This window comes from Rhinatrema bivittatum, chromosome 8 (assembly GCF_901001135.1).
Source record: "Rhinatrema bivittatum chromosome 8, aRhiBiv1.1, whole genome shotgun sequence".
Classification (NCBI taxonomy): Eukaryota; Metazoa; Chordata; class Amphibia; order Gymnophiona; family Rhinatrematidae; genus Rhinatrema; species Rhinatrema bivittatum.
The window spans coordinates 260,299,200-260,325,110 of NC_042622.1; the positions used below are offsets into that span (position 1 = coordinate 260,299,200).

Here is a 25,911-nt window from a genome sequence, read left to right on the forward strand (position 1 = left end):
CTGCCTTTCCTTTCGGCGGTCGGTCGGCGCAGAGCGCCATCTTTCTCGGTTTAAAAAAAAAAAAAAGTTTTATTTTTCTTCACCGGTTCCCTCATGCCGCACGGTCCGTTTTGTCGCGCGCCTCTTGAGGGATGGGCTGTGTTCAGCCTGCATCCCCGGAGGTGAGAACGTCCGAGCCCGTTGGGAGAGTGATTCTTCGCAGAAGTTCGGTGGCAATCGCATTCGGGGAGGTGCCAGTGTCTACCTCAAGGCCCTTGCCACTGAGCACGGGAACAGGCGCCATTTTAGACTCGGGCTCCTCAGCAGATCCATTTGCGATGGGGGAAGGGAATTTCCCGCCCCTCTGTCTCCCCAGCAGCCCGCTCCGCGGCCTGCTTCCCCTGTCAGATCAGACCCTAAGAAGCAAGGGGAGGATACAGGGACTGATTCTGAGGCCTCTTCTTTTTCGGCAGATTTTATTATAGAGATGCATAAGGCTTTTAAGGCCAGGAAAGCTACAAGAAAGCAGGCTTCTATACCCGTGGTTTTATAGTTCCACCCTCAGAGGGGGGGGGGGGGGAGCGGCCCCGCTCTGCGGAGCATGAAAAGTCCATAAAGGCAAAACATCCTTTACGGTCCAGGGCACCGCAGGAGGATTCGGACACGTCCTCTAATACCCCAGACCAGGAGAGTCCAGACTTACCGGCCCAGCCCCCGAGGGGGGTAGAGGGCGACGGGGATTTGCAGCAGGAACCTGCTTGACATCAGTTCTCTGACCAGTTTCTCTCAATCACACACGCCTCCTCCAGCAGGGGATAACGCTTATCCATTGCTTTCATGACCTTTAACCCCAAATTTGGGGTATCCCATTCACGGAAGAGCAGGTCCGTAGCCGAGAAATGGAAGGGAAATGCTGTAGGAGGACCTCTCAGGCCCAACACAGGATCCATAGACCCTAAGCGAGACTCTTCTGGAGGTGCTTCAATTCTTAACCCCCCCCAAAATGACAGGAATGAGAAGGCCAAGTTCCTCCTTCCGGAACAGGCAGACCACCTTAGGGTCATCTCCGTCAGCGATATGGGACTGTCAAGCCGTGAATGGGATACCCCAAATTTGGGGTTAAAGGTCATGAAAGCAATGGATAAGCGTTATCCCCTGCTGGAGGAGGCTTTGGAGATTCTTCGAGTTCCAAAAGTGGATGCAGCAGTGTCTGCGGTCACGAAGAAAACTACTATCCCAGTCACGGGATCCACGGCTGTCAAGGATCTGCAGGATTGAAAGCTGGAGCTGCAGCTTAAGATTTTTGAGGTCTCTGCACTGGGAGTCCGGGCGGCGATGTGCAGCAATTTTGGCTTAAGGGCAGGACTCCACTGGGTGCAGCAGCTGCAGGCAAACGAGGCTGTATCTGAGAAAGAAGCTCATCAGACAGGCCGCCTCAAGGCAGTGGAGGCTTATAGTGCAGATGCCCTTTATGATCTTTTACGGACTTCCGCTCGCTCCATGGTCTCGGCTGTTTCGGCCCGGAAATTATTGTGGTTACGGAACTGGTCGGCGGATGTTTCGTCCAAATCCCAGTTGGGATCTTTGCCTTTTAAAGGAAAACTACTGTTTGGAAAGGAGCTGGAAGACATGATTCAGTCTTTGGGCGAGAATAAGGTTCACAGGCTGCCGGAAGACAGACCAAGATCCAGAGGAGCCTTTTCTTCCAGGTCCCGATTCCGCGGCGGTCAAAGATCTCGCGCGCCCCTTACGCCTGCTTCTTCCTTTCGGCAGAGTTCTGGAAGACGGCAAGCATGGTCTCAACCATTTCGGGGGCGGCGTTTCGGCAGACCAGTACTTCCCAGGCTTCCACAGGCGAGAGAGCCTCACAATGATGGCCAGCCAGTCCATTCCTCGGTTCCAGTGGTAGGGGGCAGACTGTCTCTGTTTTATGAGGAATGGGCCAAAATCACATCTGACCAATGGGGGCTCTCTGTGATGAAACATGGCTACGCTTTTTAGATTTTGTACGTCGACCCCAGCCATGGTGCCTGGTCTCACCATGCAGTTACGCTGAAAAGCGTCAGGCGGTAAAGCAAACCTTGCAGCACCTTCTCGACCTGGACGGGATTGTCCCGGTTCCTCCAACAGTTCAGCGACGGGGTCCGTTACTCCATTTACTTCGCCGTCCCCAAGAAAGAGGGGTCCTTTCAGCCAATACTCTATTTAAAGCGGGTCAACAGATGCCTTCAGAATCCCCGCTTCCAAATGGAGTCGCTGCATTCAGTCATCGCCTCTGTTCGCCCAGGAGAGTTCCTGGCGTCTCTGGACCTGATGGAGGCGTATTTGCATATCGGGATCAGGGAGGATCATCAGAAATTTCTGAGATTGCCATTCTGGGGCGGCACTACCAGTTTCAAGTTCTGCCTTTCAGCCTTGCTACAGCCCCCAGGACGTTCACCAAAATAATGGTGCTGGTGGCAGAACAGCTTCGCCGAGAAGGCTTGCTGGTGCATCCGTATTTGGACGATTGGCTCATTCGGGCAAAGTTGGAAGCTCTTTGCCAGGCAGCTGTCCAGCGCGTGCTGCAATTGTTGAAGACACTTGGCTGGGTGGTCAACAGGGCCAAAAGACATTTGGTCTCCTCGCAATCATTGGAATTTTTGGGAGCCTTGTTAGACACCCAGCAGGGGAGAGTTTTCCTGGCGTCCGACCGCATGACCAAGTTACAGGGGCAGGTGCAGATTTTTGTGTCCAAAAGTCCTCCGAAAGTCTGGGATTACTTGCAAGTTCTAGGCTCCATGACCTCGACTCTGGACCTGGTGCCATGGGCCTTCGCTCACATGTGACCGTTGCAATCAGCATTACTTTCCCATTGGAGTTCAGTTTCCGAACAATTCCATAGACTCCTTCCGCTGATGGAGGCTGCGGTGTCCAGTCTGGATTGGTGGCAGCTCTCTGACAGTTTGAGTCATGGCATTCCCTTGGTGGTTCCGGAATGGATGGTAGTCACCACGGATGCCAGCCTCTCTGGATGGGTAGCAGTTTGTCTGTGGAAATCAGTGCAAGGGCGATGGTCTCCAGAGGAATCTCGATGGATAATCAATCGTCTGGCGACCAGAGCAGTACGACTGGCGTTGGAGGCCTTTCTCCCTCTCGTCAAGGGGAAATCAGTCAGAGTGCTGTCCGACAATACGACCACGGTGGCTTACATCAATCGTCAGGGAGGAACCAAGAGTCGGCCAGTGGCATTGGAAGTTCGCCTGTTAGTCAGCTGGGCAGAGTGGAACCTAGTCAGCATAGCTGCATCCCACATAGCCGGAGTTGACAACATGCACTCGGATTTTCTAAGTCTGCATCAACTCGATCCAAGGGAGTGGGAGCTGGCGGACAGAGCCTTTCAACTCCTCTGCGACAGATGGGGCACACCTTGCATGGATCTGATGGCGACGTTCAAGAATTCCAAGGCTCTGCGCTTCTTTGCACGTTACAGGGACACAGGTGCAAAAGGAGTGGATGCACTTGTCCTGCCCTGGCCGACGACCAGTCTGCTTTATGTGTTTCCTCCTTGGCTGCTAATCGGCAAAATACTCCGCCGAATAGAGACACACCCGGTGGACGTGATCCTGGTAGCTCCCGAATGGCCATGCCGGCTGTGGTTTGCGGATCTGGTCAATCTTGTGGTAGAGGGTCTTCTGCGGTTTCCGTCTCTTCCGAATCTGCTTAATCAAGGGCCCATCTGTTTCGACCAGGTCTATCGCTTTTGTCTAGCAGCATGGCTTTTGAAAGGCAGCGTCTAAAGCAGCACTTCTCAACCAGTGTGTTGTGACACACTAGTGTGTCGCCAAGCACTAGCAGGTGTGTCGCGTGCTCCCGGTCTCTCCTGCTGCTCTTCCTTCCCTGCTGCCGTTGCCACCGGGCTATCAATACGTTCAAGCCCAGTGGGAACGGCAGCAGTGGTAGAAGAACCTGCGGCTGGCCTTTTCTTCTTCCCGTGCACCCCCTCCCCCGTGACCCGGAACAGGAAGTGATATGCGGTGTGCGGGAAGGAGAAAGAGCCCGTGCCACGTGGAAAAATAGTGGCGGCGGCAGCAGCAGCGGCCCCTGAGCAATCGAAGCAGCCGGTAATCGGGAAAGGAGCAGCAGCATGAGCCTCCCGCGGCCGATGGGATTCCTCTTTCTTGGCCTGCGGGGGCTGGAGGAGGCTGCTGCAGCTACCATTTGTGCTGGGGGGGGGGGGGGAGGAAGTGAGTGAGAGAGAGAGAGAAGCAGCCAGCCTGTGTGTGATTGAGAGAAACTGGTCAGAGAACTGATGTGTGTGTGTGTGTATATGCGAGAGACAATGAAAGTGACTGCTCAGGGAGATGACTGATGTGTATGTGAGAGTGTGAGACATTAGTCAGGGAGGTGACTGATGTGTGTGTGTGTGTGTGTGTGTGTGAGAAAAAGCATGGAAGTGAGAAATTGGGTATGTGAGAAAGCATGGGCGTAAGAAGCCTGGTGTTGGGGGGGGGGGGGGTGTTGTGAAAGAAAGCATGGGAGTGAGAAGCCTGTGTGTGTGTGTGCATGCATGAGAGAGAGACTGGTTAGTAGGGTGACGGTGTGTGTGAGAGAAAGAGACTGGTGTGTGTGAATCTGATTCAGGGAATGAGAGAAGCCTGTGCATGTGGAGAGCAAGCATGGAAATGAGAGAGAGACTGGTGTGTGTAACAAAGAGAAAGTGATTATGGGAATGAGAAGCCTGTGCATGTGAAGAGAGTGAGCATGGGAGTGAGAAACATGGGTGTGTGTGAGACACAGCATGGGAGGGAGAAGCCTGTATATCTGAAAGAGAACATGGGAGTGGGAAACCTGTGCGTGTGTGTATGCATGAGAGAGATCAGGTGACTGGTGTGTGTGTGTGAGAGAGAAAGAAAGTGATTATGGGAATGAGAAGCCTGTGCATGTGGAGAGAACAAGCATGGGAGTGAGAGACTGGTGAGTGTGTGTGAGACGGAGAAAGTGATTATGAGAGTGAGAAGCCCATATATATAAGTAGAACATGGGAGTGGGAAGCCTGAGTGTGTGTATGGCATGAGAGAAACTATTCAAGAAGGTGACTTGTGTGTGTGTGTGTGTGTGTCAAAGACTGTTTGGGAGATGATTGGTGTGTGAGAGACAGAAACTGGTCATCAGGGCATGACTGGTATGGTGTGTGTGTGTGTGAGTGAGACATGGGCACTAAGGAAGAGGACCATGAGTATAGAGCTTAGCTTCTACTGCTGCTTCTGGTGTGTGCCACAGCCTGCATGGAAGGGGCGTAGGAGAGCTCCTGGAGGGGGTTAAGTAAAGGTGGCTTACGTTTATTTTTCTTGATTGACTGCCATTTTAATTATTTAATATTAAGTGATGTCTGCTTTTTTGAAATATTTTATTGGTATTTGGAGAATGTTTAATAGTTTTTATGAGTTTTTAATTGTTGGATGTTATTCTGTTCATAGCTGTTTTGAAACATTTATTCTGCTTATTAGTATAGTTTTACAATTATTTCGGTGTGGGGATCTATAGCTGCTTGCTAGTTCTGTTTTCCTAATAAGAGGTGTATTGGTTTTTAGGGCCTGATTTAATATTTGTAGTGTTGCCTTTTCTTAGATAGGGTTGCTCCTGTTTGAGTGTATTCCATAATACAGGTGTAACTGTGCAGATTAGTTTATGTGCATTACTACAGATCCTGGGAGTATGTTAGGTCGGTTCTGTGTCTGTTACCGAGATGAGATGTTTTACTAGCATGTAAGTGTTTGAATCAGTCTTTTTGTTGTGTTTTCTCAAGAGGACATGCATTGGTGGTAAACTGCTGTCTTTTCATAAGTAGGGCTATTGAGCCTGGAAGTAGAAGGAGTTTGAGTTGCTGTTACTGAGATGACACCAGAACCAGAATATCTTTTTTGTAGGGTGAGTTGTATGGGGAATGTCATAATTCTGCTTATCCATTATTGTGGGTCAGGGGGGTTCCCGTGGATGCAAACTGTACTTTTACATCTAGCCCCGTGATGATCATGGGTCAGTGTGTCATGCATGTGAGAACCATCTGTCAGGTGTGTCCCGACAGAAAAAAGGTTGAGAACCACTGGTCTAAAGAACAAGGCTATTACGACGTGGTAGTGACTACTCTGCTGAGGTCACGTAAATCTTCAACTTCCCTGTCCTATGTTCTTGTCTGGAAGGTTTTTGAGTCGTGGTGCATTGCCCGGGACGTTATACCTACCCGGGCGTCCATATCAGATATCTTATGTTTCCTTCAAGCAGGGTTAGCTAAAGGCTTAGCCTGTAGTTCCTTGAGGGTCCAGGTGGCAGCGTGGGGCCATACGCAGTGTGCCGTTGGCTGCGCATCATGATGTTTCTCACTTCCTCAGAGGGGCGAAGCATTTTCGTCCTCCGGTGCGTTCGCAATGTCCGTCCTGGAATTTGAACTTAGTCCTTACGGCTTTGTGTGCACCGCCCTTTGAGCCATTGAAAAGGGCAACGTTGAAAGACCTCACGTTGAAAGTTGTGTTTCTTGTGGCGATTTCTTCTGCTCATAGATTGTCCAAGCTGCAAGCATTATCATGCAGGGAGCCCTTCTTAAGAATCTCAGATTCAGGTGTTATTTTGCAGATGATTCCCTCCTTTCTTCCAAAGGTAGTTTCCTCCTTTCATTTGAATCAATCAGTGGAGCTCCTGTCCTTTTCCGATCTGGACAGGTCGGATCCTCTCTCTAAGGATTTGAGAAAGTTAGATGTTCGCAGGGTTCTGCTGCGTTATCTGGAAGTTACCAACAATTTTCGAGTCTCAGATCACCTCTTTGTCCTCTGGAGTGGTCCAAAGAGGGGGTAATATGGCGTCTAAGACCATGATAGCCCGGTGGCTGAAAGAGGCGATAAATTCCACATATTTGCTGCATGGTCGGCCCTTACCAGTGGGGCTTCGGGCGCATTCCATGCATTCTTAGGCGGCTCCCTGGGCGGAATGTCAACAGGTTTCTCCGCAGGAAATTTGCAGAACAAACACATGGAAATCCTTGCATACCTTTTGCGAGGCATTACAGGCTGGATGTCCAGGATCCGAGGGGAGGAAATTTCGGAGAAGGTGTGCTGAGACGGAGCCTCTCCGGATCCCATCCCCCGGTAAGTAAAGCTCTGGTACATCCCAGTAGACTGGACTGATCCGGGTACATACAGGGAAAAGAAAATTAGTTCTTACCTGATAATTTTCATTCCTGTGGTAGCACGGATCAGTCCAGAGTCCCCCCGCTTACTGCATAAAGGTAATAGAGTCCACTATTTCCGCATTTGTTTATTTGTGGTCTGCAGATCAATCCGATTTACCCTTTTTAACGGGTCTTGTTTATAGCTGGGGTCAGTGATCCAGTTTAAGTTTACGTTTCTTGTACATAATTAGTTTGGTGTGAACCATTCTGCTTTGACATTGAGTAATAGTGGCAGACTGTGGGTGGCACCCTGGTATATAAGGCAGAGTCTGTCAAAACTTTCTCTGTCTCAATCTGCTGGAGGGGAGGCAAAACCCATGAGTCTGGACTGATTCATGGTACTACAGGAATGAAAATTATCAGGTAAGAACCAATTTTTTTATGTTGTCCAGCAAGGCCAAAAAGACTTAGGCGGCCAAACGTTTGGCTAACAGTGTCACTACTTTTTGTAGAATTATTACAAAGCTTGTTAAAAAGACATGGCAGGAGGGAGAGAGGATGCTGTATGGAATGATTGTTAGTTGTGGAAAGGCTAGAAAAGCTGGTTCCTGAACATATCCAGATCAGTCCAGATCCAGTGGGGTTATGCACTCCCACCAGCAGATGGAGTCAAAGCTTTGAGGCACTGGTATCCCAAGTGTTCCCCCTGCAGCTCATCAGTATTTCTCTGACTCCAGCAGATGGTGGTCGTGTATACCTGCAGCTCTGTGCGAGACAGATTTTTCTTGCTCCCTGAGGTGCTAGGTTCAGTGTCTAGGCCATCCCTCAGGTAGAGCCAGGCGAACGGGGGTTGGTTACTCCTGGCGGTGCTAACCCGTGTGGTTCCAGGTCCCTCAGGGGACTATCTCCCTCAGTGGCTCGAAGGCTCCCCATCAGTGTCTTAGTTTAGGCTTTATTTTTTTTCTGTTACTAGAAGTTAACGTCTTTGTGTGTTAAAACAAAACAAAACCAAAAAACCAGCTCCAACTTCCCTGTTCACCGCGGCTCCTGGGGTAAATCAGTCTGCCTGGTGGTGCAGAGCCAGGCAGACCCCTGAAGAGAAGGGGAAGAGTGTTTCAGCCCTGGTAAGAACCTCTGAGGACATTTTTAGACTCCCTGCCTCATTTTTACCGCCAGCTCCGGAGCAATCTTTACCGTGGTGGCCATTTTGTTTTTTGGGTTTTTTTTACCTCCCACGCAGCTCCCCAGCATTCCTGGGGCCGATTTTCGTGGTGTTTTTTGGTGGGAGTCACCAGGGCTGGGTGGCAGCACCTGTTTTCTTCTGGGGAGAGGAGTGTTATGCCCTTTTTTTGCAGGAGGAACATGGCAGAAACTCCTCTGGTGGAACCCTGTAAGGCTTGCAGGGTATGGTCAGTTTAGACCCCCTGTCATTGTGCACGGACTATGCACTGGGTGGGGAAGGGGACTCGGACAAGAGGACCAAACCTAAAAAGTCTGCATGCAGGTCAGGCTTGGTGGCTGGGTCTAACGGAAGGAGCCCAACCCCCACTGCGCACCCTGTGGAAAAGGTCTTCCAGGATGACCCTCCCCTGCTGTCCCCCACTGCGCAGACTCCAAGACCGAAAGAATAGAGAGAGACTGACACTGATTCTAGCAGTGACGAGACGGGACCAGGGGGATTTTCACCGGAATTTGCGCTGCTCATGCATGAAGCATTTCTGGCTCGGAGTTCCCAAGCGTCCCCATCTGCGAACTGACTGTCGTCCATCCCGGGCAACTTTGGCTTGGGAGGATCAGGTGCAGTTGACCAGCAGTGGTACGACTCCACTCTGTCCCCGAGGGACACCACCGCAGATCAGGGTGAGGTTCCTCCAGATGTAGACGACGGTGATCAGGATCTGGTAGAACCTAGTGCGGAGGGGGACAACCCCCGCGTAGTTCGGTTGTTTTAAGAGGGAGGAATTGTGCCCCCTTATTCCCCAGGTGCTTGAGGAATTGAGGGTGAGACCCTCGCTGGAAGATTCAGATAGCAAGGGAGTGAACCCAGTCCTGGATGGTCTCTGGGGTCCACCTAGTGCTTTTCCCATCCAGAAGACGATTCAAAAGCTCAGCAGCCGGGAGTGGAAATCCCTGGAGGCGGAGCTTAAGGTCGGCCAGGTGATGCAAAAACTCTACCCACTAATGGAGGAACATTTAGATCTGTGGTGACCAAGAAGACGACCATTCCAGTGGCAGGAGCGGCTGCTCTCAGAGATGTGCAGGACCGCAAGCTGTAGCTGCATCTGAAGCGGGTGTTCGAGGTCTCCTCCTTAGGACTTCGGGCGGCGGTGTGTGCCAGCATGATGCAAAGAGCATGTTCATGTTGAATTCAAAAACCGCAGGACCCATTTCTTCTGGGACTTTGCCAGCTTCTGAGGCGTCTCGTCTGGAGGCAGCGGTAGCATATGTGGTGGATGCCTTATATGATTTGGTGCATTCGATGGCCTGGACTATGGTCTCCTTGGTGATGGCTCGGCAGCTCCTATGGCTCCGCAATTGGGCAGTGATGCTTCCTCCAAGTCGCAACTGTGCAGTCTGCCTTTTCGAGGGACGTTGCTGTTTGGAGAGGATTTGGATCAGTTGATGAAATCTCTGGGGGATTCCAAGGGCGATAGAAAGCCCTACAGGAAATCATTCAGTCCTCTATCCCGTTTTTGGGATTTCCGAAAAAGCAGGTCGGGGAGGAGTATTCCACCCTCTGGTTCCAGCAGACCTCTTCCCATACACAGTCCTTTCGTGGCTCCAGTCGTCCTGCCAGAGGTGTTTTCGGGCAGGGAACCGGAACTGGGAATCCTGCTCAATGAAAACAGGCCCGCTCACTCCTTGGACGGATGATCAGGGGCAGGTTGTCCCAATTTTACGAGGAGTGGGCCAGGATCACCTCAGATCGCTGGGTGTTGGAGGTGGTAAAAGAAGGTTACGCCTTAGAATTTTCTCAGCCTCTCTTGCTGGCCTTTGTGGAGTCGCGATGTTTCCTGCAACAAGCCAGCTACGGTAGAAGACAGTCTACAAAGATTGCTGGCCCTGAAGGCAATCATCCTCATGCCGTCTGAGGAACAGGGGAGGGGAAGGTACTCCATTTATTTCGTGGTTCCCAAAAAAGGGAGAGTTCCTTGCCTCCTTGGATCTCACCGAGGCTTATCTACACATCCCGATTCGCAGCGCTCACCAGAGATTCCTGCGATTCAAAATCCTGGATCAGCATTTTCAGTTTTGGGCGCTGCCGTTCAGACTGGCAAGAGCCCCGCGCGCCTTTACCAAGGTGATGGTTGTGGTGGCGGTGATGTCCGGAAGGAAGGGATAATGGTCCATCCTTACCTCGACGTTTGGCTGATTCGAGCCAAGTCGGAAGAGGAAGGCGAGCGGACAGTTCTTCGTGTGATCCATTGTCTCCAGTCCCTAGGCTGGGTAATCAACGAAGCGAAAAGTCATCTGACTCATCACAGTGTCTGGAGTATTTGAGAGCTAGTTTCGACACCCTCCAGGGCAGGGTGTTTCTCACGAATGACAGGATGTACAAATTGCAGCAACAAGTGTATCTCTTGTTACAGCTTCCAGTCCCCAGAGTGTGGGATTACCTACAAGTTCTGGGGTTCATGGCTTCTACGTTGGAATTGGTGCCTTGGGTCTTTGCTCACCTAAGACCGTTGCAGAGAGATCTACTGTCGCGGTGGGACCCAGTGTCAGAGCAGTACCAGTTGCCTCTGCCTTTGTCGCAGCGAATCAGGTCCAGCCTGCAAAGGTGGCTGTCGGAAGACAGCTTAGAGATGGGGATGCCCCTTGAAGTACCAGATTGGGTGATCTTGACGACGGATGCGAGTTGGAGCAGTTTGTCTTGGTCATGTGGCGCAGGGAACCCTGGTCCTTACCCGAATGGTCGTAGTCTATCAATCGCCTAGAGACAAGGGCAGTCCACAAAGAGTTGTTGGCATTCCAGTCCCTGGTGCAGGGGAGAATGGTTCGAGTCTTCTTGGACAACGCCACCACGGTTGCATATCTCAATCGCCAGGGAGGAACCAGAAGTCTGGCCATGGCACAGGAAGCACACCTCTTCGCTTGGGCCGAGCTTCATGTGGAAGGCGTGGACAACGTGTAGGCGGACTTCCTCAGTCGTCAACAGCTGGATCCCAGGGAGTGGAACTATCCCGGTAGGGTTGGAATCACATTGGTGCCCGATAAGGAGTTCCCCCAACTGGACCTCATGGCGACCCGTGTCATCGCCAAGACGGGCCGGTTCTTCAGCCGAAAGAAGGAAATTGGGGCGGTAGAAGTAGATGCCCTAGTCTGCAAGTGGCCAGCTGGAATCCTATATGCCTTTCCTCCATGTACCCTGATTGGGCGCATTCTCCGGCGCATAGAGGACCATCCAAGTTTGGTAATTCTGGTGGCACCAGAGTGGCTGCCAACAGCAGTGGTTTGCGGACCTGGTATGGTTGGCAACAGACGGCCCACTATGCCTAGCTCATCTGTCGTACCTCCTGCGACAAGGGCCCATTTTTTCAGTTCGGGAGGATCACTTCTCTCGCGCAGCCTGGTGTTTGAAAGGCGGCAGTTACGGATGAAAGGTTATTCGGAGCTGGTGATTTCCACCCTGCTTCAGTCCAGGAGGCCCTCGACGTCTATGGTATACGCTAGAGTGTGGAAGATGTTTGAAGTCTGGTGTGACCAGTAGGGTGTAGTGCCGTTGTCGGTGACCTTTCCTCAGGTCTTGGGGTTTTTGCAGCAGGGATTATCTAAAGGTTTGGCTTATAGTTCCCTGCATGTTCAGGTTTCGGACCTGGGATGTCTCCTAGGGCGGGTAGGTGGCAGGCTTCTAGCCAGCCACTCGGACATTGTCCATTTTCTGAAAGGGGTAAAGCACCTTTGTCGTCCTCTTCGTAAGTTATGCCCAGAATGGAATCTCAATCTGGTGTTGAGGGCGCTTCCTGATTTCTCTCCCCCCCCCCCCCCCCTTTTTGAGCCTCTGGGACATGCTTCCTTAAAGGACCTCACCCACCTTGAAGACACTGTTTTTGGTGGCCATCTGTTCCATGAAGCGTATTTCAGAATTGCAGGCTCTTTCCTGTAGGGATCCCTTCCTTCGCATCTCGGCTGATAGGGTGTCCCTGCGCAGGGTCCCTTCCTTTTTGCCGACAGTGGTGTCTGCCTTTCATGTTAATCAATCCGTGGAGTTACCTGGATTCCCTGATTTATTTATTTATTTATTTTTAATTTTTATATACCGAGGTTCTTATAGAGACTATAAATCACTCCGGTTTACATATAACGATAAACTGCCCAACAGAGATAAGGGGGCTTTACATAGAACAGTGGTACATATGGAACATTATAACTGGATGACAATTTAACATAATGATAATCAATAATATAGAATAGTTTTACTTGTAATTAATAAAATTATGTAATATAAACTGTATAATTTAAATATTTAACTTGGATATAGTGACATATTAACCATGCCAAATATAAATAATAAGATAAAATGAATTTTGAACTTAGAAATTGTAGTCCAGTTGCAGAGGAAAATATAAATAAGATTAATTTTTAGAACTCAAAGATTGTTGTCCAGTTGCAGAGACCTGAAGGTAGGACTTGGTATGGTGACCATAATTAGGGGATACTTCTTATTTGGAAGAGGATACTTCTTATTTGCAGAGGATTTGCAGAGGATTTGACGAGGATACTTCTTATTTGCAGAGACCTGAAGGTAGGACTTGGTATGGTGACCATAATTAGGGGATACTTCTTATTTGGAAGACTTTCCGTCTTGGTAGGATTGTGAGTCTGGGAAGGCTTGTTGGAAAAGAAGAGTCTTTAGCCTTTTTTTGAACTCTTGATGATTGGGTTCAAGTCTTAGATTTGGGGGGAGCATGTTCCACTGGTGGGGGCCTGCTAAGGATAGCGCTCTTTTGCTCAGAGATGATTTTACTTGTTGGGCATGCAGTGATCCTTTGTAAGCGCTTCTGATAGGTCTGGAAGATGTGTGCGGTTGGAGTTGAAAGCTTAACGTGATGGGAGCTATTTTGTTTGTCGCTTTGTGGATGATTGTGAGTACCTTATAGAGTATCCTTTGTTTAATGGGAAGCCAATGTAGATTACTAAGGATTACTAAGGGCTCGTGACCTTGCTATGGGAAAAGATCTTCATCTGTTAGATGTCTGTCAGGTTCTCCTTCGGTATTTGAAGATCACTAATTCTTTTTGAAAATCTGATCACCTTTTTGTGCTCTTTGGAGGTCTGAAGAAGGGTGAAAAGGCATCCTTGGCTCGCTGGCTGAAGGAAACAATTTGCTTGGCCTACATCTGGAAGGGTCACACCATCCAGACTGATTTGAAAGCTCAATGAGAGCGCAAGAGGTTTCTTGGGCAGAGTGTCAGTTATGTCGCCTGAGATTTGTGGAGGCGCAGTCTGGCCTTCCCTGCATACCTTCACAAGGCATTATTGTCTGGATGTCAGGGATCCGGACCAAGCGACTTTTGGGGAGAGCGTCTTGCGAGCGGGTCTTTCGGGTTCCCGTCTGGTGTAATGTGGCTTTGGTACATCCCACTGGTCTGAACTGATCTGGGTATGTACAGGAAAGGAAAATTTGTCTTACCTGCTAATTTTCGTTCCTGTAATACCACAGATCAGCCCAAGGACCCACCCATGTGCTACTGCCGAAAGACTGATTTACCTAACTGTTAGCTGCTGTACATAGGGAATCTTCAGAATGATTCTATAACAACAATAATTCCTATTGAGTTCAATTTTTCAGTTGTTTTAGACTTAAATAGGCATGCTGATTTCAAAACTGCATGTAGTTTTCTTCTATCATGTCACGTTTCTTCTCTACAGGTTATCTTAAACCTGGATTTTTCAAAATGCATTAAATATCGCATGCGATAGGAAAAGGGGAGTGTTTTATGGTAATAGGCTGTTTATCGCAAAGTGTGCTATCTTAGCTCTTTGCATAGGTATTACCGCAAACTGCGATAACTTTTTTGCAGCTGATTAAAGATGAACGTTTCATTGGGCAATGTCAGAACTCCAAAAGAATGCTTGGTTGCCATTCAAAAACCTTGTCAAGGACTGTCTTGGAAATACCGAGCATAGAATTACACCAAAATTGTTCAGAAACTCTTGGAGAGCTTCAAAATGCTTCGTTGCAACATGAGCATCAAGGTGCATTTTCTGCATAGCCATCTTGCTGACTTCCCGAAAAACTTGGTGCAGTCAGCGATGAGCAAGGTGAACGATTCCACCAAGATTTGAAGGTCATGGAGGCATGGTATTGGGGTAGATGAGATGTACCTATGATTGCTGACTATTTTTGGAGCATCAGGAGAGATTGTCCACAGATTGAACACTGCCAGAATAGCTATAAGCGTAAATGTTTACCTTAATATGTATGTTTAGTAGCAGAACTTTACTGCTTGTACACAATTTGATTTACAGTAACAATATATAGCCTTTGTATGAATAAAATAACTCTAAATAAACAGTATATTCAGGTAATTTTTTCTTTTATTTCCTTTGTATGTACATTTTGTATGATTTTTGGAACAAAGGGAGGGTTTCCTGTACCTTAAAAAGTTGACATGATAAAGAAAAACTGGGGTCATTTTTTTGATTCAGATGTCAAAAGTTAGTCAAAAACAAGTGTCAGATCTAACTCAACGAAAATTGTGTTCCCCAGTGTAATATTTTGGTTTTGTTATGAATCGTGGTTCAAACCTGATTTTCAGGTGTTGGAGTTGTTTGTTTCGGCCCCTTGAGGGAGTTTTTTCCTGTTCGCCCTTGTTTCAGGAATTAGATGATTTTTTGCTTGGGTATCAATAAATGCTGATGAGCTACAGGTGGTGCACTTGGGATACTAATGCCTCAAAGCTTTGCTCTCTGACTCCATCTGCTGGTGGGAGTGCATAACCCCACTGGTCTGGACTGATCTGTGGTATTACAGGAATGAAAATTAGCAGGTAAGAACCAATTTTCCTATGTTTGAGATTCAGGCATGCTAGTCTTGCTGGCTAGATTAGTGTAAAACTTTGTGGTTAGACGTGGGAAAGAAGGGGTGCTAGAAATGCACTTAACAGAGAATCTTGTATGATTTTTTACTCAGGATGGTAGGTAATCAATGAGTAGATAAGTCTACTTTTTGACTAAGGAACAATATCCTACAAGCACTCAAGCTTCTATAGCTGGCCATTGGGCTATGTCCTTGTAGCATAGACAGGAATAACTGGGCAGATTGCATAGCCAAGTTGCAGGGGTTACTACTCATTTTCTGTGTCTTGTGCTGCAGGAAGCCTCGGAGGGTTACCAGCGCTGTGTGATATCACAATATCATCGCAATGACAGCCCTGAGGATGTGAAAAGGCGTGCCATGGCAGATCCAGAGGTGCAGCAGATCATGAGTGATCCAGCCATGCGACTCATCCTGGAACAGATGCAAAAAGACCCACAGGCACTCAGCGAGTGAGTGATGGGGAGGTGGGGGAAGATCATTGGCACTCAGAGTGGGTGGGGGGTGAGTTCTTTGATAGCAAATAAGTAGTTTGGCAGCAGATCTGTAGATGTTCAGTAAGAGTGACTGGGAGGATCCATGACAATACAAGATCTTTAGTCTCCATGTGAGAATGCAGCAGAACTGTGACTAAAGCCCTCAATGCAGTCAGTGCTCTGACAGTTTTCTCTGGAGAAACTTACAGCAGAGCCTCACAGCTTGAACTGGTCTCTATACCCACAAAGAGCAGATTTCTAATTCTTATCCCCTGTGATGAGACTTTTTTTTTTCTTCGTTTCGGATCAGTGTGCTACAGCACTCAAAAATGCAAATGGGAATTATTAGAAAGGGAATGGTGAATAAAACGGAAAATGTCATAATGCCTCTGTATCGCTCCATGGTGAGACCACATATAGGGAAAAATAACCCATGCTATAATTACACAATGTTGGGTTCCATATTAGGTTCCATATTAGGTGCTACAACCCAAGAAAGAGATCTAGGTGTCATAGTGGATAACACATTGAAATCGTTGGTACAGAGTGCTGCGGCAGTCAAAAAAGCAAACAGAATGTTGGGAATCATTAGAAAGGGAATGGTGAAGAAAACGGAAAATGTCATAATGCCTCTGTATCGCTCCATGGTGAGACCGCACCTGGAATACTGTGTACAATTCTGGTCGCCGCATCTCAAAAAAGATATAATTGCGATGGAGAAGGTACAGAGAAGGGCTACCAAAATAAGGTGAATGGAACAACTCCCCTATGAGGAAAGACTAAAGAGGTTAGGACTTTTCAGCTTGGAGAAGAGACGACTGAGGGGGGATATGATAGAGGTGTTTAAAATCATGAGAGGTCTAGAACGGGTAGATGTGAATCGGTTATTTACTCTTTCGGATAGTAGAAAGACTAGGGGGCACTCCATGAAGTTAGCATGTAGCACATTTAAAACTAATCGGAGAAAGTTCTTTTTCACTCAATGCACAATTAAACTCTGGAATTTGTTGCCAGGGAATGTGGTTAATGCAGTTAGTGTAGCTGGGTTTAAAAAAGGTTTGATAAGGTCTTGGGAGAGAAGTTCATTACCTATTATTAATCAAGTTGACTTATAAAATAGCCACTGTTATTACTAGCATCAGTAGCATGGGATAGACTTAGTTTTTTGGTATTTGCCAGGTTCATATAGCCTGGATTGGCCACTATTGGAAATAGGATGCTGGGCTTGATGAACCCTTGGTCTGACCCAGTATGGTATGTTCTTATATTCTTATATAGTGCATTACTGTAACAGAACTGAGTAGTGAGTATCACTCATAAGAACATACAGAAAATGCCATGCTGGGTCAGACCAAGATCCATAGAATCAGTCTCCTGCCTGACAATGGCCAATTTATTTATTTTTATTTATTTATTAGCTTTTATATATTGACATTCGTGGGTACATCATGCCGGTTTACAATATAACTGAAGGAGGAAATTACAAAAAACTAGGGTGGGGGGAGAGGGAGCAGATAGGAAGAGAGAAGGGGCGAGAGAAGAGAGGGAAAAACAGGAAGAGGAGAAAAGGAACAGTACCTGATGGAAAACAGAAGAACATAAGTAGCATTGCAAATTATACACTCAGTAAGGGACTGTGTATAACCTTATATACTGTGGGAAAACATAAATTATACACTCCAAAAAGTATTGTATACAATAACAACAAAAAGTATATACAGTAGTATACATTATCTTTAACTAGTACATACAGGAGACACTGGTTTAGGAGCTCTGAAGAGATTCCTGACAGGAATTTTCCTCACGGAGTTAATTAAACTGAAATTGCCCCAAAGGGGTCCGTCCCTCTAACTTTTCTCAGGCCGCGGTACTCCGGTAAGTTTTTGACAGTCTTTCGTCGATTACCATCGAGTTTGGCCCTCGCGGCCTACTGGCCGTCGACCGTACAGTGGCTCGATTTTTTTCGATGGCCATGGCGTAGGGGTTTCGTCTGTGCCCAGACTGTACTCGTACCATGTCTATCACAGACCCTCATGGGGTCTGTGTAATGTGTTTAGGCCGTGAGCATGATGTCCTTACTTGCACCAAATGTGCCCTCATGACACCAAAAGGTCGCAAAGCAAGAATGGAGAAGATGGGACTCCTCTCCCGTGCTCACACCCCGATGCTGTCGCACCGACCATTCCTGCGACCGGGACATCAAGGCCACCCTCACCCGATCGGGGTTTGGGAGTCGCGATTCCGCCTGTAAAGGTGGTCCCTCCGACTGTGCCTCTGCCTCCCTCTTCTGTCACGGAGCCGGGGCTGCTTGCTCCAGGTCTCCGGGAAGAACTGGACCAGCTGGTCCAGGAGGCCATCGACAAGGCAATGCAATGACTCCAGGTTCCTCAGACACCGGCACCGAGAGTGGGAACTGGTCACCGACCCGATGACAGCAGCGCTGGCACCGCTGCTATCCCGGATGGAGGCGCTCATGACCGCCCTTCCACCAGTGATTCCCGTGTCTCCGATGCGCTCCCCGTTGACAGCTTCATCGGGAGGAGAAACACTGTTCCGCATTCCTCCTTCGGGAGTACTGCCTCAGCCATCGATGCCAATTCGTCCCTCGCCACCGATTCATTCATCGGGGGCGATACGCACATCGGCGCCATCGATGCCTTCGATACCGGCACCGATGCCTTCCAGGCCGTCCACGGTGCCCCTGGCGATTCCTTCGATTTTCTCGAAGCCTCAGCAGGGGCCTTTGGGTATCTAACCCCCTTCTCGTCCTACAGGTCAGTCTGCTGATCCTTAAAACACCTGGGGTGATGATACTTCCACAGACACCGATGATTTACCTTCACCTCCCTCTCCTGCTGAAAGTAGAAAGCGTTCTCCTCCAGAGGACCTTTCTTTCATTAATTTTGTGAAGGAAATGTCAGAGTTGGTCCCTTTTCAGCTTCAGATGGAGCAGGATGATAGGTACCAGATGATGCAGCTCCTCCAATTCCTGGATGCCCCTAAAGTGATCACTTCTATTCCCATTCATCAAGTTCTTCTTGACCTCCTCAAAAAGAACTGGGAAAACCCTGGATCCGTTGCCCCAAGCCATAGAAAAGCTGACACTACCTATTTAGTACAATCAGCCTCTGCTTTCAAAAATCTCAGCTCGACCACCACTCAGTGGTGGTGGAATCGGCTCAAAAGAAAGCAAAAAGGACGAAGCCTCACTCATCTACCCCTCCTGTTAAGGAACACAAGTTCCTAGACAATATTGGTCGACGAGTGTTCCAAGGGGCCATGCTCATCTCCAGAATTGCTGCTTACCAGCTGTATATGACCCAATACAATAGGGTCATTTTCAAGCAGATACAGGACTTCTCTGAAACCCTGCCTGACTAATTCCAACATCAGCTTCAAATCCTTGTCAACAAGGGGTTTGAGGCAGGAAACATGAGAGAACAGCTTACGATATCTTCGACACCTCTACTAGAGTGTCTGCAGCTGCCATTTCGGCAAGACGATGGGCCTGGCTCAAATCTTCTGACCTTCGTCCAGAAGTACAAGACAGGCTGTCTGACCTGCCATGTGTAGGAGACAATCTGTTTGAACAGATCCAGCAAATAGTGGCTGAATTTAGACCATCATGAGAACCTTAAACATCTCTCATTGATACCTTCCGACTTCCCCTCAAGACAGACCTTTAGGAAGGACTCTAAGAAGTCATTCTTCCGTCCAAGGAAGTACTATCCTCCACCAGCAAGGTCCAAAACTATGAGGCCTTCTCAGAAACCTCAGCCTCGCCAGGCCCGAAAGCAAAAGCCGCAAGCAGCTCCCCAGCCGGGGTCTGCTTCAGGTTTTTGACTTTCAGTTGGAGAGCAGCAGCCTGATTCCTCTGCCAAGCATACTGGTGGGAGGTCGATTGTGCCACTTTCACAGCATGTGGCAATCAATCACAACCGACCAATGGGTGCTAGCAATCATTGCTCAGGGTTACCACCTAAACTTTCTTGCTCTTCCACCGGACTCACCACCTCTGCAAGCATGGAGAGTATCAGACCATTCTGTCCTTCTGGAGCAGGAGGTTTCCCTTCTCCAGTTAAGAGCAATAGAACCCATCCCTCTCTCACAGCAAATCCTAGGGTTCTATTCCCGATACTTTTTGATCCCCAAAAAATCCGGGGGAGTTCGTCCAATTCTGGACCTACATGCTCTCAACAAGTACCTACAGTGAGAAAAGTTCAAGATGGTAACCTTGGGCTCGCTTCTACCTCTTCTGCAAAGAGGAGACTGGCTCTGCTCTCTGGACCTTCAGGAATCATACAAACACATTGCGATAACTCCATCTCATCGCAAGTACCTCAGGTTTTTAGTAGGCCCAAAGCACTATCAATACCGCATGCTTCCGTTTGGCCTAGCATCGGCACCACGAGTCTTTACCAAATGTCTTGTGGTTGTCGCAGCTTTTCTCAGGAAAGAAGGTGTTCACGTCTACCCCTATCTCGACGACTGGTTAATCAGGGCTACAACCCAGCAAGCCGCTCGGTCGTCCCTCAATTTGACCCTACACACTCTAATTTCTCTAGGATTTCTCGTCAATTACGAGAAATCCTATTTAGTCCCATCTCAAAACTTGTCATTCATTGGGGCAGACTTTAGACACCTTACAGGCAAAAGCCTTTCTACCTCAACAACGAGCGCTAACTCTCATGTCTCTTGCTCACCAGTTGCAGTCTCAGCATACAGCAACAGCTCGCTAATTCCTCGTCCTTTTAGGACACATGGCATCCTCAATCCATGTCACACCAATGGCCCACCTGGCCATGAGGCTTATGCATTGGACTCTGAGGTCACAATGGATTCAAGCTGTTCAGCCTCTGTCGGCCATTGTCCACATCACTGACTCACTCAGTCTGTCTCTCGCCTGGTGGAAAGATCAGACCAATCTCCTCCAGGGACTGCCCTTCCAAGTGCCAGATCCTCAACTCATCCTCACCACCGACGCTTCCAACCTCGGGTGGGGAGCCCACGTGGACAATCTACAGACACAAGGGTCTTGGTCTCCAGAGGAAGCCAAACATCAAATAAACTTCCTAGAACTTCGAGCAATGCGATATGCTCTCAGGGCTTTTCAGGAACGCCTATCAAATCACGTCATCCTGATTCAGATGGACAACCAGGTGGCCATGTGGTACATTAACAAGCAGGGAGTCACAGGCTCCTTCCTTCTATGTCAGGAAGCTGCACAGATTTGGGCGGAAGCCCTCTCCCACTCGATGTACCTCATGGCCACCTACTTGCCGGGAGTGGACAATGTCTTGGCAGACAAACTGAGTCGTGTCTTCCAACCGCATGAGTGGTCTCTCAGCCCCTCGGTAGCGGACTTCATCTTCCAACAATGGGGTTATCCCCAGACAGACCTCTTTGCATTCCCTCAGAACCACAAAGTCGACAATTTCTGCTCCCTCATTCGGAGCGAGCGCTTTCAGCCCAGAGATGCATTCTCCCTCTCGTGGGCAACTGGTCTGCTTTATGCATTCCCTCCACTTCCTCTTCTTTTGAAGACTCTTGTGAAGCTACGTCAGGACAAGGGAACCATGATCCTGATAGCACCTCACTGGCCACGCCAAGTGTGGTTTCCCATACTTCAGGATCTCTCCATCCGCAGGCACATTCCCTTGGGAACAGACCCGCATCTGATCACTCAAAATGACGGATGCCTGCGCCATCCCAATCTTCAGGCCTTATGCCTACGCCATCCCAATCTTCAGGCCTTATGCCTACGCCATCCCAATCTTCAGGCCTTGTCCCTGACGGCATGGATGTTGAAAGGTTAATCCTTCAACCACTTAACGTTTCAGATTCAGTTTCTCGGGTCCTGATTGCTTCACGGAAGCCTTCCACAAGAAAATCTTATTCCTATAAATGGAAAAGGTACACATCATGGTGCACTTCGCAGTCCCTTGATCCCTTTTCCTGTCCAATCCCAAGGTTTTTGGACTATGTCTGGCATCTGTCAGTCAGGTCTAAAAATCTCTTCCATTAGAATGCATGTCAGTGCGGTAGCTGCCTTCCATAAAGGTGTCAGGGATGTCCCTATATCAGTACAACCCCTCGTAACACGCTTTTTAAAGGGCTTGCTCCATATCAAACCCCCTTTACGTCCTCCTGCCCCTTCTTGGGACCTCAATCTGGTTCTCGGTATCTCATGAAACCACCATTTGAGCCTCTTCACTCCTGTGACTTAAAATATCTCACATGGAAAGTGATTTTCCTATTAGCTATCACTTCAGCTCGCAGGGTTAGTGAATTATAGGCCCTAGTTACCTATCCGCCTTACACTAAACTCCTGCAGGACCGGGCGGTACTCCGCACTCACCCTAAGTTTTTACCCAAGGTAGTTTCGGAGTTTCACATTAATCAATCCATCATACTACCTACCTTTTTTCCCAGGCCCCATTTCAATCCAGGGGAACAGGCTCTGCATACCCTTGAGTGTAAACGGGCTCTAGCTTTCTATCTAGACCGTACAGTTGCCCACAGGAAGAGCACTCCGTTATTCTTCTCTTTCCATCCCAACAAATTAGGGCAACCTGTGGGTAAGCAGACTCTCTCTCCTCCTGGTTGGCGGACTGCATATCTCTTTGCTACCAGCAAGCAGGCATTCCTTTTCAAGACCGTGTTAAAGCACACTCTGTGAGGGCCATGGCGACTTCAGTAGCACACCTATGATCGGTGCCGCTTCCCTGACATTTGCAGGGCTGCCACCTGGAGTTCTCTCCACACTTTCGCAGCCCACTATTGCCTGCACAAAGCCGGAAGACAAGATTCCATCTTCGGCCAGTCTGTCCTGCGTAACTTATTTCCAACGTGTCGTACCTACACCCTTCCGCCTGCCCGGTGGGGTTCAGGATGCCCTCTACAAAATTCTACCCCAGTTGTTGTGCCTGTTGCACGCCGTTGGGTACATTTCCTGCATGTTCGGACATCCTCAGCTCGGTACTCACCCATATGTGAGGACTACCATCCTGCTTGTCCTGTGAGAAAGCAAATGTTGCTTACCTGTAACAGGTGTTCTCACAGGACAGCAGGATGTTAGTCCTCACAAAACCTGCCCACCGCCCCGCGGTGTTGGGTTCGTAATGTTTTGTTATTTTATTTTCGGCACTGCCTGTAGCTTTTAAATAAGACTGAAGGGGGACCCCTGCTGGCTGCAGGGTTAGTGCCATGCTGGACATGCCCAGTAGGGGCCAGTCAAAGTTCTGGAAACTTTCACAGAAGTTTTCCGTGATTGGGCTCCATCCTGATGATGTCACCCATATGTGAGGACTAACATCCTGCTGTCCTGTGAGAACACCTGTAACAGGTAAGCAACATTTGCTATCCCTTTCTTCCAGGATCATGAATTTGATTGTAGCCATCCCACTTATTCCCAGAAACATGCATCTCAACCCACAATTATCAACAGAATAAAGATTTCCACCAACATGGACAGCTTTACCTCCCTTCCCCTTCCTAACCTGTTTTTCCCATTTCTTTTCACCACCTTCTACTCCATAAGGAATGATGTCCCCACCTCCAGATGTGTGTCCTGCATGCTCACCCAACTCCAAGTCCCTATACAAAAAATAAAAATTGCAGAAATATTTAAAACCCTCAGACAGTACGGTTACCCAAAACTTGGGCATATCCATTGTTACAAAAAAACTGAAGAACTTTATGTAAAAATTCAACTTTATCCTTCAGTCTGATTTCCATACAGTTCTAACAAACTCTGAAACCATCAGAACAGGAAGAAGAGCACTCCCGCTAAGCTTTTCAGGCTACTGCTTCCCTTGATGAGGACAATCCTCCAGACTGTCTGTGCATCTTTTGCCATTGTCCTGAACTCTTTGTCACTTAGGGGGGCCCTCTTTGGAATTTATTGGTGATGAGGCCCCATTCTTATTATGTGTCTGTTGCAACATACCCGCTGATTGCAGTATTCCCATTATATACTCCATTGTTTTGGTGCAATAGGCCCTTCCTTTGGGGCCGATGCAGTTAGACGCGGGAAAAATAGACGCTAATCAATCCCCTAATGCAATAAGGGGATTAGCGCCTATTTAACGCACGTCTAACGCAGAGTGAATGAGAGGCATTAATAGCTGAGCGCATTGAATAGAAGTACAGAAAAGCAGAAAAAACTTCTTTTCTGTACTTCTTTTTTAAAGTAAAAAAAAAAAAACAAAACTCTGCAGACTGCCGAGTGTTGAAGACCGACGCCAGTAAACTCTGCCTCAGTTTTCATAACTGGCAACCGTTTTCATTACTGGCAGACAGGCCAGATAGTCTTCTGATAATGAGGAGTTTGATAATAAATTGAGTGAGAAGTCCCGCCTTGGTTTGCTTGGTGAGCCAGGATGGGCACAAGTCTTTTAGTCAATAATAAGCTTGAGGTTTGCAAGGATTGAGTACATTGAATCTAGGGGTAGGGGATGGAAGGAGGTAAGGGTGTGTGATGGTGAGTTTGGTTCAGTATGTGCTGGGTGGGCCTTGATGTTTAATATTGAGATCTGATCTCATTTTGGTGATCTTATTGGCAAAGAATTCAGCTATCTTATTGCAGTAGGTGTCTGTTTAGGGAGGGAGATTTGCGTGCAGATGCCCTTATGAGCTTGTTTGTGTGGAAGAGTTGTCTACGTAAGTTTTCTGCATAGATTTTTTTTCCTTTTTTTTTGTGTAGTAGTAGGTTCTCTTTGCTTCTGAGATTAGTCTTGTGATAGATTGATTAGTGTATTCAGCAATTGTGTGTGTTTTTAGGTTTTCACCAGCAATGTTCTAATCTTCTGCTTGTTTTAATTCCTTCAGTTTTGGGGTGCACCAAGGGGTGGGTTTTGGAATCTTTATGGACCTTGCTGCATTTCGAAAACAGACAATTTAATCCTACTTTTTTCTGTCTTTTAACTAATGTCCAAATCACAATAGGACATTCCTGTTCATACCCAGATAAGTCCAGACCAGTGGATTATGCACTCCCACCAGCAGATGGAGGCAGAGAACAAAACTTTGGCACTGCTATATCCAAGTGTGCCACCTGCAGCTCCTCAGTATTTCTCTGTCTCCAGTAGATGGTGGTGCAAACCTGCAGCTCAGAGCTGAGTTTGGATTTCTTGCTCCTCGGGGTGCCAGGTTCAGTTTTCTGGACCATCCCTTGAGTTAGAGCCGGGGGAACGGGGAGTTGGGATAGCCCCAGCAGTGCTAACCCATGTGTTCTGGGGCTCCTGATAGCCAGGGGACTGTCTCTCTCAGTGGCCCGAAGGCTCCCTCTCCGTGACCACGAGTTCAGGGAAGTATCCCCGTTAGGGAAAGTTAATTTTTTCTGCTTAAGTTTTGTTGGGGGGGGGGGGGTGCCTTTTTTTCTTCTGTCCCGCGACTCCCTGGGTGAATCAGTCTGCTCAGCGGGGCTGGGCCAGATGGGCCCCGATTTCGATTTCCTGAAGAGGGAAGAGCTTTCAGCCTTTAGTGGAGCCTTCCCCGGGTGGGGTAGGGCCTCCTAGGCAGTGTCTCTGCGGCGGACCCGGGTCTATTTTTGGTGCGGTGGCCAGTTTGTTTTTTTGTTTTCAGCTTCCTCGAGGCTCCCTGAAGATGCTGGGACTGATTTTTGCCAGCAATTTTTTTTTTGGGCAACATTGGGTTCTCTAAGACAGCACTTGATTCCTCCCGGGGGAGTGCCCTTGGGTCACTTTTGGAGCACTGCAATGGCAGAAAAGCCACTGGTGGAACCCTGCAAGGCTTGTGGGGTATGGTCTGCCTATTTGAACACCCTCTCACTTTGCACTACTTGTGCTGAGGGGTCCTCAGTTAAGGGGTCTAAGCCTCTGAAGGCCGCACGCGGATCGGGCGCAGGCACTGGGTCCAAAGGTAGGGCTTTGGTGTCTGCTGCTCCCCCTGTGGGAAAAGATTCCCATGATGACCCTCTTCTGCTGTATCTCACGGTGCGGGAACTGAGGCCAGAGGACTTGAAGGCCGTGGAGTCTGATTCTAGTGGTGATGATGCTGGCCCGGATGGTTTTTCGCCGGAATTTGTGCTCCTAATGCATAAGGCATTCCTGGCACGAATGTTTGTGAAGCGCAGATCCCTGGAGGGGAGTGTGGGAGCCCCGAAGTGTCCTCATCTCCAAGCGGACAATCGTACTTCCCGCACTGCCTTGGCACAGGAAGATTTGGATGGCTCGGACGACCCGTTGGGGGAATAGGTTCCCTCTCCCCCGGGTGACACCACTGACAATCAGGGAGAAGTCCCCCTGGAC

The 25,911-nt window shown here is 48.6% G+C and overlaps 1 protein-coding gene across 1 annotated transcript in view; it reads left to right on the forward strand.

Annotated features, from left to right (window-relative positions):
* The window catches only part of STIP1 (stress induced phosphoprotein 1), a 130,706-nt gene that overhangs the window by 99,641 nt on the left and 5,154 nt on the right, over positions 1–25,911 (forward strand). Inside the window, exon 13 of the mRNA XM_029614750.1 lies at positions 15,444–15,616. Within this exon, the coding sequence (XP_029470610.1) occupies positions 15,444–15,616 (173 nt within the window). The remainder of the gene's footprint in view (positions 1–15,443; positions 15,617–25,911) is intronic.